Genomic DNA, 14,322 nt, shown 5'->3' on the forward strand with positions numbered 1-14,322 from the left:
TACTATATTATTTGGTAGTTGGTATTCAAAACTGTTATATTTTTAATAGACTCCCCCTCCGGCAAGCCTTCTGTATTGAATATATTTCTTATGCGTCGCTTGTAATTCTCTACTCTTCCTTGCTTTGTGTCGATACTATAGTGCCATACTTAGTCTTGTTTAGTGCTTTCTGCTTCAAATTCAGTGATGTCTGACACTAAAATCATGTTTTTTTTTTTTTGTAGGGGTACATTTGCTTAGTATACCTTTGCCCTTCCTTTTATTTTCAACTTTTCTGAATCACTTTGTTACAGTCTCTTGAATACAGAATTTTGTTTTGTAATCAAATCTGTGTTTTTTAAATGTTTTAACAGGTAAGTTTAGGACACACTTATTAATGTGACAGATATAGTTATTTTCAGTAATATTATTTTAAGGTATATACTGTTTTCATAAATTTTGAAAAATCACTATACTGTGTAAATTTGTTTGCTCCATTATGTTTTTCCTGTCATAATTAGAAAAGTTTGTATTTGTTCTAGTGGTTGTCTTTATAATTTCATGTTTATATAATTCCTGTAAGTTATTTATCAATATCCATTAATGAGCAATGAAAATCTCCACTATACAATGATAAAGTTTGTACAGTTCCTTTTCTTACTCTTCCCACTCTCCTCAATTATAGTTTATTATATTATCTTTGGGCTTCCAAGGTGGCTCAGTTCTGAAGAATCTGTCTCAAATGTAGGAGATGCAGGTTTGATCCCTAGGTCAGAAAGATCCTCTGGAGAAGGAAATGGCAACCCACTCCAGTATTCTTGCCTGGGAAATCCCATGGACAGAGGAGCCTACTGGACTATAGTCCTTGGGGGCTAAACAGCAACCTAGCGACTAAACAGCAGCAGCATATTATCTGTACTCGAGTTTATCTTTATGTTACTTTATATAATATATTGCCATTATCTGCCACTTTTAAGTGATTCTATTGAAGATCAGCTAGTAAGGATAAGAAAATAAATGTCATAGCCAAATTACAGCACTACTGATCTTCAAATACCACTGTAGATCTTATATGATTTAAATAACTTCTTTGCTTTCAAAAAAAAGGTAAAAGAATTGATAAAATCATCACAGTATTGGAATTCTTCTGAAACTCTTTGAGAGATTAATCATTTTAGAATTTATTTATACTAAGAGCACAATGGATATAAAAGGAATTCTAATATTTTAATTATGAATCCTTGGTCAAGATTCCTCATGAAAAGTTCAGAATTATTTTATTATACTTATAAATCAAATATGAGGAGATAGATTGAAGTGTTCAACGTAGGCAAGACTCCCTAGCTGCTCTCTTTCTCCATTTATATTTTGAGCTAACTCTGCAGATAGAAAATGTCAGATACTTATATAGGTCAGAGAAAATGGATTTAAACAAAGATCGGACCCTTCTATACATAAGGTGAGCTTCCCAGGTGGCCCAGTGGTAAAGAATCCGCCTGCCAATGCAGGAATCGCAGGAGACACGGGTTTGATTCCTCGTTGGAAATGATTCCTGGAGGAGTAAATGACAACCCATTCTAGTATTCTTGCCTAGGAAATCACATGGTCAGAAAAGCCTGGTGGGCTACAGTTCATGGGGTCGAAAAAGAGTCAGACACAACTGCACGTGAGCACGCACACAGGGATACATGAGGTGATGGCATCGTTTCAGTGATCTTCTTGAGCTTTTGACTATGGTTGAACTTATTGATCTTCTGGAAGGAAATTTTGACTTCCAATTTTTCCTGAATTACTAGTCAGTGGTTTTTAGTCTAGAACTGTCTGTCTTTCCTAATAGAGTGATTAAGGGATCAAGGGATTCACCTATAGACAAATGAACTGAGTACCAGAGGCATAGAACATAGTCACTAGAAGAAGGAAATAAAAATCCTTTTACCTTTGTTTGAGACATAAGCTCATTTCCCAGAAGCTTCCTATGCTGGATATTTTCTATTTGCCCTTCCAGACCAATCTCAACTTTTCTCTACCCCTGTTGCTCGACAGAAGATAGATGTAACAGCCAAATGTGGTCATGGGACAGACATGCACAAGGAAAATGGCACAGCAGAAGAACATACTTGTCATATGGGTCATGTGGCTGTAAACATCAATATCACCTTCACTCTGTCCTCAGTGTGCTTGTACGAAACTCCAGTTTTATGGAGTGAGAATTTTACAGTTTGTTTAGTCATTCACGAGTTAATAGACATTTGCAGCTCTGCTGTTTAGTGGGTACAGATTTAAGATTGCTGTCTTCTTGGACTTTCCTGGCGGCCCAATGGTCAAGAATCTGCCTGCCAATGCCAGGAACATAGGTTTGATCCCTGATCCGGGAAGATTCTGCCTGCCATTGGGTAACCAAGCCCGTACTGAGCCCGCATTCTAGAGCCTGTGAGCCTCGAGTCTGTGCTCCACAACAAGAGAAGCCACCACAACGAGAAGCCTGTGTGCTGCAACTAGAGCGCAGTCCCTGCTTGCTGCAACTAGCGAAAGTCCATGAGCAGCAATGAAGCCAAAAATAAACAAGTATTAAAAAAAAAAAAAGATTGTTATCTTCTTGCTGGATTGACTCTTTTTTTTTTTTCTTTTGGAAAATTAAAAAAAAATTATAGTTGATATACAATGTTGTGTTAGATTCAGGTGTATAGCAAAGTGAATCAGATATTGAACATAGTTCCCTAGCTATACAGTAGCGGGATTGCTGAATCATATGGTAACTATTTTTAGTTTTTTAAAGAACCTCCATACTGTTCTCTATAGTGGCTGCACCAATTTACATTCCCACCAAAGTGTAGGAGGGTTTCTTCTTCTCCACAGCCTCTCAGGCATTTATTACTTGTAGACTTTTTGATGATGGCAATTCTGACTGGTGTGAGGTGATACCTCACCGCAGTCATTAGTATTTGCATTTCTCTAATAATTAGCATTATCAAGCATCTTTTCCTGCACTTCTTCATCATCTATATGCCTTCTTTGGAGAAATGTCTATTTAGGTCTTTTGCTCATTTTTCATTTTATTTTTTTTATAGAAATGTTTGATATTGAGCTGTTTGTATACTTTGGACATTAAGCCCTTGTCAGTCACATAATTTCCAGTTTCTCCCATTTTGTAGGTTGTCTTTTCATTTTGTTTATGGTTTCCTAGTTTGATTAGGTCTCCTTTGTTTGTTTTTGCCCTTATTTCTTTTGCTTCGGGAGACTGACCTAAGAAAACATGGCTGCAATTTACTTCAGAGAATGTTTTGCCTATGTTCTCTTCTAGGAGTTTTATGCTGCCATGCTTTATATTTAAGTCTTTAAGCTATTTTGAGTTTATTTTTATATATGGTGTGAGGGAGTGTTCTAACTTCATTGGTTTAAACCTGGCTGTCCAGCTTTTCCAAAACCACTTGCTGAAGACACAGTCTTTGCTTCATTCTATCTTCTTGCTTCCTTTGTTAAAGATTAATTGCCTGCAGGTGTGTGGGCTTATTTCTTAGCTCTCTATTCTGTTCCATTAATCTATATGCATGTATTGGAGAAGGAAATGGCAAACCACTCCAGTGTTCTTGCCTGGAGAATCCCAGGGACTCAGAAGCCTGGTGGGCTGCCATCTGTGGGGTCGCACAGAGTCGGACACGACTGATGTGACTTAGCAGCAGCAATCCATATGTCTGTTTTTGTGCCAGTGCCATGCTTTTTTTTTGTTGTCTACACCACGTGGCATGTGGGATCTTCCCATGCCCCCTCCAGTGGGAGCGTGGAGTCTTAACCACTGGACTGCCAGGAAGCCCCCATGCTGTTTTGATTCCTGTAGTTTTGTAATATTGTCTGAAGTCCTGGATGGGGGTGGGGTGGTTATGCCTCCAGTTTTGTTCTTTTTCCTCAGGACTGCTTTGACAATCCTGGGCCTTTGGACTCCCTATAAATTTTAGGATTATTTATTCTTGTTCTGTGACTCTTTTATCACTGTGTGTGTGTGTGTGTGTGTGCACACTCAGTTGCTCAGTCATGTCTGACTTGTTCAGCCCCAAGGACTGTAGCCCACCAGATTCCTCTATCCTTGGAATTTTCCAGGCAAGAATACTGGAGAGGGACTGCCACTTTCTATTCCAGGGGATCTTCCCAACCTAGCAATCAAATCCGCACGCATCTCTAGCATCTCCTGGTTTTTTTCAGTGGTTGTTTTAAGTGTTACATTATACATACATCTTTATCACAGTATACTATTGTCAATATTTTATCATTTTGAATGAAGTGTAAGAACCTTAATTTTCTTAAGTCCTTTTATCCTCCCATTTATAATGTAATTATCCTAAGTAGTTCTTCTATATACACTAACAACCGTGTCAGACAATGCTATAATTTTTCTTTCAATTATCAAATATAATTTAGAAGAGTCTATAGAAAATCTATTATATTTATCTATATTTTAATTCTTTCTACTTTTTCTTCCTTCTGGATATTCCAAGAGCCTTTATAATTTCCTTTTTGTTTCAATAACTCCCTTAAGTAATTCTGTTAAGGTAGGTCTGTTGGTGACAAACTCTTAGCTTTCCTTCATCTGAGAATATCTTGATTTCTGAATCATTCCTTAAGGATATTTTTACTGGATAGAGTTCTACGTTAGCAGTTCTTCTTTTCTTTCAGCATTTGAAAAATGTGACACTTCCTCTGGCCTTCATGGTTTCTAATGAAAAAAATCTATTACTTGAATTGTTTCTCCCTTATAGGTAAGCTGTCAGTGTCCTGCTCTCAAGAATTTTTCTTTGTCTTTGTTTTAAGGATTTTAATTATGTGTCTTAGAATGGATTTCTGCAGCCTCTTGAATCTTTAGATTTATAACTCTTGCCAAATTTGGGAAATTTTCAGTGATTACTTCTTTAAATATTTTTCTAGTCTCACCCTTCTTTCCCTTTCCTCTTGGACTGTGATGATATATTAGCTTTTTGTTATAGTCTCACAGATCCCTGAGGCCTTGTAAATTTTTTTTAAGTTTCTTTTCTCTCTGTTACTCAGATTGGGTAATTTCTATTCTGTTTTCAAGTTCCTTTGTCTTCTTCATTTTGCTGTTGAGCCTATCTATAGTAGATTTTTGTTTTTAAAATTGAGTATTGCATTTTTCAGTTCTAAAATTTTTATCTGGTTTTTCTTTATATTTCTATTTCTTTGGTGAGACTTTATATTTTTCCATTTAAGCATATTCATAAGTGCTTGTTGAAACATTTTTATGATGGCTGCTTTGAAATCCTTTTCAGATAATTCTAACATCTGTGTTATCTCAATGTTTGTTGTCTCATTTAAGTTTGGATTTTCCTGTTCCCTGATAATCATGGGATTTTTTTTTTTTTTTTAAATTGTATTCTGGACACTTTGGGTATTATGCTGTAAGAATGAATCCTATTTAAATCTTCTGTTTTAGCAGGACTTTTTTTGTCACTGCACCAGTGAAGGAAGTATTTTCCACATAATTATTGCCAGGCTGGGTGTGACTCTATTTGGTCTCTAATTATATCCCAGAGGGAGAGTGTCTGGTTATCTCTGGGTGGGGGTGGAAGCTCAGGTTCCTCATACGCCCCCCACTGACACCCTGGGAATAGAGAAGCTTCATTACCATTACACATTTCACTAGGAAGAAAGTCCTGTAACTTCTGGCTTCCCACTAAGCTTTCACTGAAACCACTCTGCCTTGGAGGTAAAAAAGATGCCTCACTGCCACTCTCCACATGGCCTCCACTCCGCTGCCTCCAATACCACCTCAATAGGGAGGGGGTGAGATAGTTACCCTGTTAAAGTTGAATAGGTTGAGGGGAGTCCAGGCTACCATATGGCTTCATGGACACTATGTGGGAGGAAGTCTTATTCACACTAGGTAGGAATCAAAGTCCTGGCTTTCTACTGGGTCTTTTCTGAGTATCCCAACAGCAAGGCTGTCTCAGGAAGGGGATTTACTAGAACCTCTGAAGTCTTTTCCATCCCTAAGACTATGAGCTTTGTAAAGGGGAGGAAGTAAAAAATTGGGTTTGTTTGAGGAGGAAAAGAGTTATCTAAGTGTGAGGGAGCTTGGTAAAAGCATTGCCCTTAGCCCATTCTGAAACTAGGGGGCGTTTCACCTGAGTCCTGTGTAAAAAAATATTTTCATGTTTCTGCACAGATGGGGCTTCCTGAGCAAAAAACTAGAACCTGGGTCAAAGGACAAGTTTTGGAAATTAAAGGGTGGTAGAGTAGCCAGAGACTTCTGAAGAAATTCAGAGATTTATTTCCTTGTGTTTACATTTCAAAGGGGGATGAGAGAGGTCAGTTGCTTACATTCCAAAGGACTGTAAATGCCAAGGTTTCTCTCTCTCAGGAGTGGAGGTGGGGGGCAAGACATGGCTTATTTACACTCTCATATTAATAATTTTTGGGGATTCCCTGGTGGCTCAGACGGTAAAGCATCTGCCTACAATGCGGGAGACCCGGGTTCAATCCCTGGGTCGGGAAGATCCCCTGGAGAAGGAAATGGCAACCCACTCCAGTATTCTTGCCTGGAAAATCCCATGGACTGAGGAGCCTGGTAGGCTACAGTCCACGGGGTCGCAAAGAGTCAGATATGACTGAGCGACTTCACTTTCACTAATAATTTTGGGGTTCTTTTCCTTCAGTACAAATCCCCTGTGTATAGGATGAGATGAGGCTCTCATTGTGTTGCCTGTGGGTCATGGGTATGGGGAATGGGCACAGTTATTGCTGTAAGTAATAATAACTTATCTCTGTTCCAGAACTCTCACCTCTGCTTTCAGGATAAAATAAACAAGTATAGATATACTTACCACAAAAGGGAGGATGCACTCGTGCTGATTTTGTACAATGTATAAGCTGAAGAGAGGGATGCGGCTGGGGCCCATCAAGCTGCAGGCTAGACAGAAAAAGTTCTGCAGAGCCTCACAGAGATTGGAGCAGACGTCAGCCCAGGATGGTAGAGCAATATGCACAATGAGAAGCCTTGGAGGTTGCTGGTACATCTGTGTGGGATTAGAGGGCCTTTTACTAGCTATTTGCCCATGATACATGCCAGCCAGACCAGAGGTGGAACTGTAGCTACCACTGAGATATTCTCTACACCTGTAAGAAAGAAAAGAGAAATCACTGGTTTTCATAAAACTGAAGGTTGAAACAATGAACACAGATCTAAGGGACTAAGCCTAGAAAGAAGGCAAACCAGGTGATGACTCAAGTTTCTCTAGGCTATCCTAATCTTAACAGCTGCCAAGGTATCTAGATGGTTGCCTATAATGTAAGGCTGAGGATGATTAGCAATGTTGAATGGAACTAATCAAAAAAGTCAAACTCTAGCCTCAAAGTAAGCTATCTGCCCTCATGAACTTTGTTTCTTTATTGGCATTGTACTATAGTATAATTTGTCTCTATGACTGCCTCTCCCACTGTATTGCGAGCTTCCCAAGGACAGAGAAATTACCAACTCTATATATCAGAGCTTAGCAAAGTGTTTGTTTTGTACATAGTAATTCTTAAAAATGAAAATATAACTACATTTTCACCCTCCAAGACTCACTCAAAACCCTTTATGACTTGCTCTTCAGTCTTATTGGAGGCTATTCTTTACCTCAAACTTTTCACTGAAATAAAACCAGATATACCATTAACTTCAGTGCATTTGCTCATGCTGTTTTCTCTACCTGCAACAGCCCTGCCTTTTTTCTTTACTGGCTACTTACACTTATCCCCAGGGCTCAGATTTGGAAAGGAGAACAAATGAAAACTTGGAACAAACATTAGCAATGAGAAGGGAACATCATTACAAATACTCACACATGGAAAAGGTTACAAAAGGATATAATGAACAACTTTATACCAGTAAGTTTAATAAAATGGACAAATTTCTAGGAAACCATATTTAGCACACTAAATCAAAAAGAAATTTAAAAAACAGAAATAGTCTATAACCAGTGAAAAAATGTAATTGGTAGTCAAATATGTTCCCATGAAGTAAATTACAGGACCACATAATTCCACTGATGAGTTCCATATTACTCTCAAAGATCAAGAATTTCAAACAGATTCTTGCAGAGCACAGGAGAACACCACTCATTTTAGTAGGCTAGCATAACCTTTGATACCAAAATCAGATAATTTTTTATAGGAAAAAAATTATAGGACAATCTCATCCATGAACTTAGAAGTAAGAATCCTTAGCAAAATATAAGTAAATTGAAAAAAGCAATATATGAAAGGAATAACACATCATAACCAAGCTGGGTTTATCTCAAGAACATAAGGTTGACATAACATTAGAAAAAGTCACTATAATTTATCACATTAAAAGATTAAATAAGAAATATTATATGATCATCTCAATAGATGCAGCAAAACAACATTCATACATGATAAAGAATCAATCTCAGTAAACTAGGAGTAGATAATAGGAATAATCTGATAAAATGTTTATAAAAACAAGCAAATACAGTTCTTAATGTTGATGCTGAAAGTTTTCCAAGACAAGGAGGCTGCTATCATCACTTCAACACGGTAGTGAAGGTAGCAATAAGGCAAGACAAATAAACTTGGCACGTTAAAAAAAAAAAGGCACTACAATGGAAGAAGTAAAACTGTCACTGTTTGCCAAGATGGTATGATTGATTGTTCATACAGAAAATCTAAAAGAATCTACAGATTTTATAATTTCATAATTTTCCCCAAAGGTCTCATCTTTTATTAAATTTCATTCTTAGAAATGGGCTTCCCAGGTGGCTTAGTGATAAAGAATCCACCTGCCAAGGAAATCAACCCTGAATATTCACTGGAAGGACTGATGCTGAAACTGAAGCTCCAATACTTTGGCCACCTGATGTGAGGAGCTGACTCATTGAAAAAGACCTGATGCTGAGGAAGACTGTGGGCAGGAGGAGACAGGGTTGACAGAAGATGAGATGGTGCATCACCGACTTAACGGATTTGAGTTTGAGCAGAGCCTGGGGTGCTGCAGTCCATGCAGTCACAAAGAATCAGACAAACTTAGCGACCGAACAACAAATGCAGGAGTGTAGGTTTAATCCCTGGGTTGAAAAGATTCCCTTGAGAAGGAAATGGCAACCCACTCTAATATTCTTGCCTGGAAAATCCCATGGACAGAGGAGCCTGGTGGGATACAGTCCATGGGGGTTGCAAAAGAGTCAGACACACTCTTTTGTGTGCTAGATCAAGTGTGCTAGATTCCTGTTGTTCAGCTGTGTCCAACTCTTTGCAACCCCATGGACTGCAGTATGCCAGGTTTCCCTGTCCTCCACTATCTCTCAGAGTTTGCTCAAACTCATGTCCATTAAGTCTGTGGTGCCATCCAACCATCTCATCATGAGTCATCCCCTTCTCCTCCTGCCCTCAATCTTTCCCAGCATCTGAGTCTGCTCTTCACATCAGGTTCTCAATATTTATCTGCTGTATACATAGTATCGATAGTGTATATATGTCAATCCCAATCTCCCAATTCATCATCCCACCCCACAGTCATTTTTAGACTGTACAATTCCAATACTATTCTTTAAATGAAGTAAAAGGCAGCTTTCTTCCTTGTATCATCACACATGATAAATTAATGCATCTAATGCGTCTGGGCATGGTTCTAAGCAGCATCTGACTATTTGTGATCCTATATTTTCCACTTTTGACAAGAATGCCCACTCTTTGAGGTTCCTCTGTTTACACCTTGAACCACCAAAAGCCATCAAGTTACTCCCTTACCAAAAAACCCTTCAATGGCTTCCACATACACTTGGAACAAAATCTGACATCTCTACCCCGGATCCGAAATTCTGCGGGCATCTTCCTCCCAACTTTCTGTCTTCCTGCCATGCGACACCCCGCCAACCCCCTCCCCTGCTCCACATTCCTTGCCCTTGCCCGCCCCCTTCACCTCCCCAAGGCGGTCGGCTGCTTGCTCTGGATCCTGCCTCTGGATATTCTCTTTTGAGTGGTCCCTTCCTTAACCCTACTCATCCGTTAGGTCTCAAACTTCAGGTCTGAATAGCTTAGGACCCTTTAATAAGCCCCTATAAAAGCGCCTGTAACTTCTGTATTGGACACTTTACGTGTTATGAGTCAATGGTTCTCCCTCCCACTGGGTTGCGTTAAAAATTTCATGATCCTAAGCACCTTTGTTTTCGTGAACCCTCATTTAAAAGAAAAAAAAAACTTAAAACATTTTCGTAGGCCCTCAAATTTCGTTCCCCCACCCTTGTAAGGAAAACCAACCCAAACCAAACCCTTTTTCTTTGACCCAAAGGTTTCACTGTTTCCTATTGATTTACAAGAAGTTAATATATTTTCCTGCCCCCCTTCCCACTCAGTGTCTTGGGCTGTCAGCAGGGCACCTACAAGGCCTGATTGGCCGCCTAGCCGCCAGGCGCGGGAGGGTCAGCAGAAGAGGAGACTCGGCTCTGCCCGCCCTGTCAGAACCGCGAGCGGCAGGCGGCTTCAGACCCGCGTCTGACCTGGGCCTCCGGGCGTCAGGCTTCCCTGGCAGCTGACCGGTCTGCCTGCCGACACCCCCGTGAGAGCAGGCCCGAGCTCGGCCCAAGCCTTTTCTGCGAAGCGCTGTCGGCAACGCTGCTCCCAGCTTTGGGTCCTCTACGCCGTTCCCACACCTGCAGAAAACCCCCACTTCGTGAAGGCAAAGACCCGGCTGCCCTGCCCTTCCGGCCGTCGGGGTGCTCCACCGCTTCGGAGGGCGCCCCCCTCAGGCCGGGCGGCTCACTGCTGACGCCTCCTCAGGTCCACTTGAGGCTGCTCTAACGGATTGCGGTCTTCAAGGCTGCACCAGGGTTAACAGCCCTTCTTTGGCGCTTAGGTAGAGTTTCGGATTTGTGTTGAGAATATTATGCCAAACCCGACACTTCCTCAAGCCACTCCTACCCCATGAAACTCCAGCGGTATCCCAATCTTATTCCTGGGTTCACTCATTGAGTCTGTCACTCTTTTTCTTCCAACTTTATTGAGATATGTGATTGACATCCAGTACTGTATACGTTTAAGGTGTACAGCATAATGCTTTTACTTACATACATCACGAAAGGCTTGCCACAATAAATTTACTGAATATCCATCATCTCACAGAGATACACAATTAAAAATTTTTTAAAAATACATTTTTTGTTGTGATGAGACCTCTTAGGATTTACTCTCTTTAACAACTTCCATATATAACATATAGCAATGTTAGTTACATTGTACATTATATCCCTAGTACTTACTTATAACTGGGATTTTGTACTTTTTGATTGCCTTCATCCACCCCAACTTGCCTCTGGCTCTGGTAACCACAAATCTGATCTCTTTACTATGAGTTTTTTTTCTGTGTTTTTGAAGTATAATTGACCTTTAAAATTGTGTTAGTTCCTGTTAGACAACATAGTGATTTGATATTTCTATACAGTTCAAACTGAACATCACGATGCATCGTTATTTTTGTCACTGTACAAAGATATTACATAGTCACTGACTATATTTCCACACTGTACATTTCATACCTGTAACTAATTTATTTTGCACCTAGAAGTTTGTACCTGTTACTCTCCCTCACCTATTTCATTCCATACTCCCCTCTCCCCGCCCCCCACCCTCTGGCAACCCCATTTGTTCTCTCTATCTATACTCTGTTCCGTTATGGTTGACTGTTCATTTGTTTTGTATTTTAGGTTCCACATATAAGTGAAATCATAAAATATTGTAATTGTCTGACTCATTTCACTTAGCCTAACACTCTCTAGGTGCAACCATGTTGTTGCAAGTGGCAAGATTTCATTAATTTAATGGTTGAGCAGTATTCTGTTGTATATACGTGCATGCTTGTGTGTGTGTGTGCTAAACCGCTTCGGTTGTGTCTGACTCTGTGCGACTCAATGAACTGTAGCCCTCCAGGCTCCTATGTCCGTGGGACTCTCCAGGCAAGAGTACTAGAGTGGGTGGCCATGTCTTCCTCCAGGGGGAATCTTCCTGACCCAGGGATCAAACCCAAGTCTCTTACATCTACTGCATTGGCAGGCAGGTTCTTTACCACTAGCACCACCTGGGAAACCCCATATATGTGGATATATATTTGTATATATATGTATACCACATTTTCTTTATCCATTCATCTATTGATGGGCTCTTGGGTTGCTTCTATATCTTGGCTATTGTAAGTAATGCTGCAGTGAACATAGAGATGCATGTATCTTTTCTAATTACTGTTTTCATTTTCTTCAGACAAATATGCAGGAGTGGAATTCCTGAATCCTATTGGTGGTTCTATTTATAATTTGTCGAGGAATCTCCATACTGTTTTCCATAGTGCCTGCACCAGTTTAAATTCCCACCATCAGTGTCTGAGGCTTCCCTTTTCTCCACACCCTTGCCAACACGTTATTTGTTGTCCTTTTGGTAATAGCCATAGTGACAGATGTGAGGTGAAATCTCATTGTGATTTCAATTTGCATTTCCCTGATATTAATAATCTTGAGCATTTTTTGATGTCCCTGTTGCCCATCTGTCTGTCTCCTGAATGAATAGTGGACTTATGAACATGCTCCTGGAACTAAATGTGTTCATATGTAGTGGACTTACTATAGTTCTTAGTGTATAGAAATGCAACTGATTTCTGTATATTAATTTTGTATCCTGAAACTTCACTGAAACATAGATGTGGGCTTATCCTATATGGCCTTTATTATGTTGAGATATGTTCCCTCTATATTCATTTTGATGAGTTTTTAAAAATAATTTAGTTTTTAGTTTTTATTTTATTTACTTAATTTATTATTTTTGATGAGTTTTTATCATGAATAGATGTTTACTTTTGTTAAAACTTTTTCTGCATCTATTGAGATGATCATATGATTTTTATTCTTCAATTTGTGAATTTGGTATATCACATTGATTAAGTTGTGAGGATTGAATCCCACTTGATCATGGCATGTGAGCCTTTTAATGTATTGTTGGATTCAGTTTCCTATTATTTTACTGAGGATTTTTGCATCTATGTTCATCAGTGATATTGGCCTATAATTTTCTCATCTTTTGGTGATATCTTTGTCTGGTTTTGGTATCAGGGTGATGCCTGATTTGTAGAATGAGTTTGAAAGCATTGCTTCCTTTGAAATTTTTTTGAACTAGTTTGAAACGCATAGGTGTTAACTCTTCTCTAAATGTTTGGTAGATTCTCCTGTGAAGCCATTTGGTCCTAAACTTCTGTTAACTCTTCTGTAAATGTTTGGTAGCATGAAACCATTTGGTCCTAGACTTTTGTTTTGTAGGAGTTGTTTTATTACTAATTCAGTTTCATTACTGATAATTGATCTGTTCATGTTTTCTATTTCTTCCTGTTTACTCTTAGAAGATTGTACATTTCTAAGAATTTGTCTATTTCTTTTGGGTTGCAGAGCCCTTGCAAATCTGTCACTGGAGGTCCTGGAAATGACAAGAAGTGAAGTGAAGTCGCTCAGTCGTTTCCAACTCTTTGCGACCCCGTGGACTGTAGCCCACCAGGCTCCTCTGTCCATGGGATCCTCCAGGCAAGAATACTGGAGTGGGTTGCCATTTCCTTCTGGAAATGACAAGTCCAGCCCAGTTCGGAGGTAGACCTCCCACCTAACCCTGGGTGTAGCTCTCCCTCTGTCTGGAGCTCTCCCTCTGTCTGGAGCTCTCCCTCTGTCTGGGTTGGGTTTTTTCTCTTAGTCCAGCCTCCTCCGCGCAACCCCTTTGGGAGGAGAAAATTAGCCCAATCATTGGTCTCTTCTTGAAGGGGTGGAGCCAGGTTGCTTTGTGACCGGCAGCCGCAGGCCCAGCCGAACAGAGGGGAACCGAGTGGGCCCAGGCTGGTGGCTGTTCAGCTGCCGAGCGGGGCTGCGGGGCGCGCCACACCCCGGTGGTCAGGAGGTGGCAAAAATGCCGGCCGCTGTCGCGCGGCTCCTCCCGCGCCTGCGGCCCTCCCGGACCTCGCCCTTGTTTCTGCTGTTGCTGCTGGCGTTGCTGAGAGGCCCGGCGAGTGGCCGCGTCCCACATTCGGTCCCCAGGACCTCGCTTCCCATCTCCGGTAAGGCGCGGGCGTCCTCGCCCTTAGCCCGTGGCTCCCGGCCCAGATCCCGCCTGCAGGCACCCAAACCCACTTGCCCTTCTCACCCGGGCAGCCGCACCCCGCGCCCCCAGAGCTCGGCCCACGGGTTCCCTCGCTGCCCGTGCCTCGCCCGAATGCAGGCGGGACCCCGACGTGGTGCCGCTCCGCCCGCCCGGGCGACTGGGCTCCGACGACACGCCCAGGCGGCTCCCGCTCTCCCTTATTTATGCAGCCGCCTC

The 14,322-nt window shown here is 40.9% G+C and overlaps 2 protein-coding genes across 6 annotated transcripts in view; one reads left to right on the top strand and one right to left on the bottom strand.

Moving 5' to 3' along the window:
* The window catches only part of M1AP (meiosis 1 associated protein), a 69,888-nt gene extending 59,272 nt beyond the window's left edge, over window positions 1-10,616 (bottom strand). Inside the window, exons 1-2 of the mRNA XM_061155821.1 lie at window positions 10,485-10,616; window positions 6,810-7,101 (exon numbers count right to left, since the gene is read on the bottom strand). Of these exons, the coding sequence (XP_061011804.1) occupies window positions 6,810-7,049 (240 nt within the window). The 5' untranslated portion in view covers window positions 7,050-7,101; window positions 10,485-10,616. The remainder of the gene's footprint in view (window positions 1-6,809; window positions 7,102-10,484) is intronic.
* Window positions 10,617-13,801: 3,185 nt separating this feature from the next.
* Window positions 13,802-14,322, top strand: part of SEMA4F (ssemaphorin 4F) — a 51,051-nt gene continuing 50,530 nt past the window's right edge. For 4 of the 5 annotated variants that reach the window (XM_061155826.1, XM_061155822.1, XM_061155823.1 and 1 more), the window contains exon 1: window positions 13,802-14,062. In XM_061155826.1, the coding sequence (XP_061011809.1) occupies window positions 13,915-14,062 (148 nt within the window). In that variant the 5' untranslated portion in view covers window positions 13,802-13,914. The remainder of the gene's footprint in view (window positions 14,063-14,322) is intronic. The other variant, XM_061155824.1, reaches the window with a different exon arrangement.

The sequence above is a fragment of the Dama dama genome, chromosome 11, assembly GCF_033118175.1.
Source record: "Dama dama isolate Ldn47 chromosome 11, ASM3311817v1, whole genome shotgun sequence".
Classification (NCBI taxonomy): domain Eukaryota; kingdom Metazoa; phylum Chordata; class Mammalia; order Artiodactyla; family Cervidae; genus Dama; species Dama dama.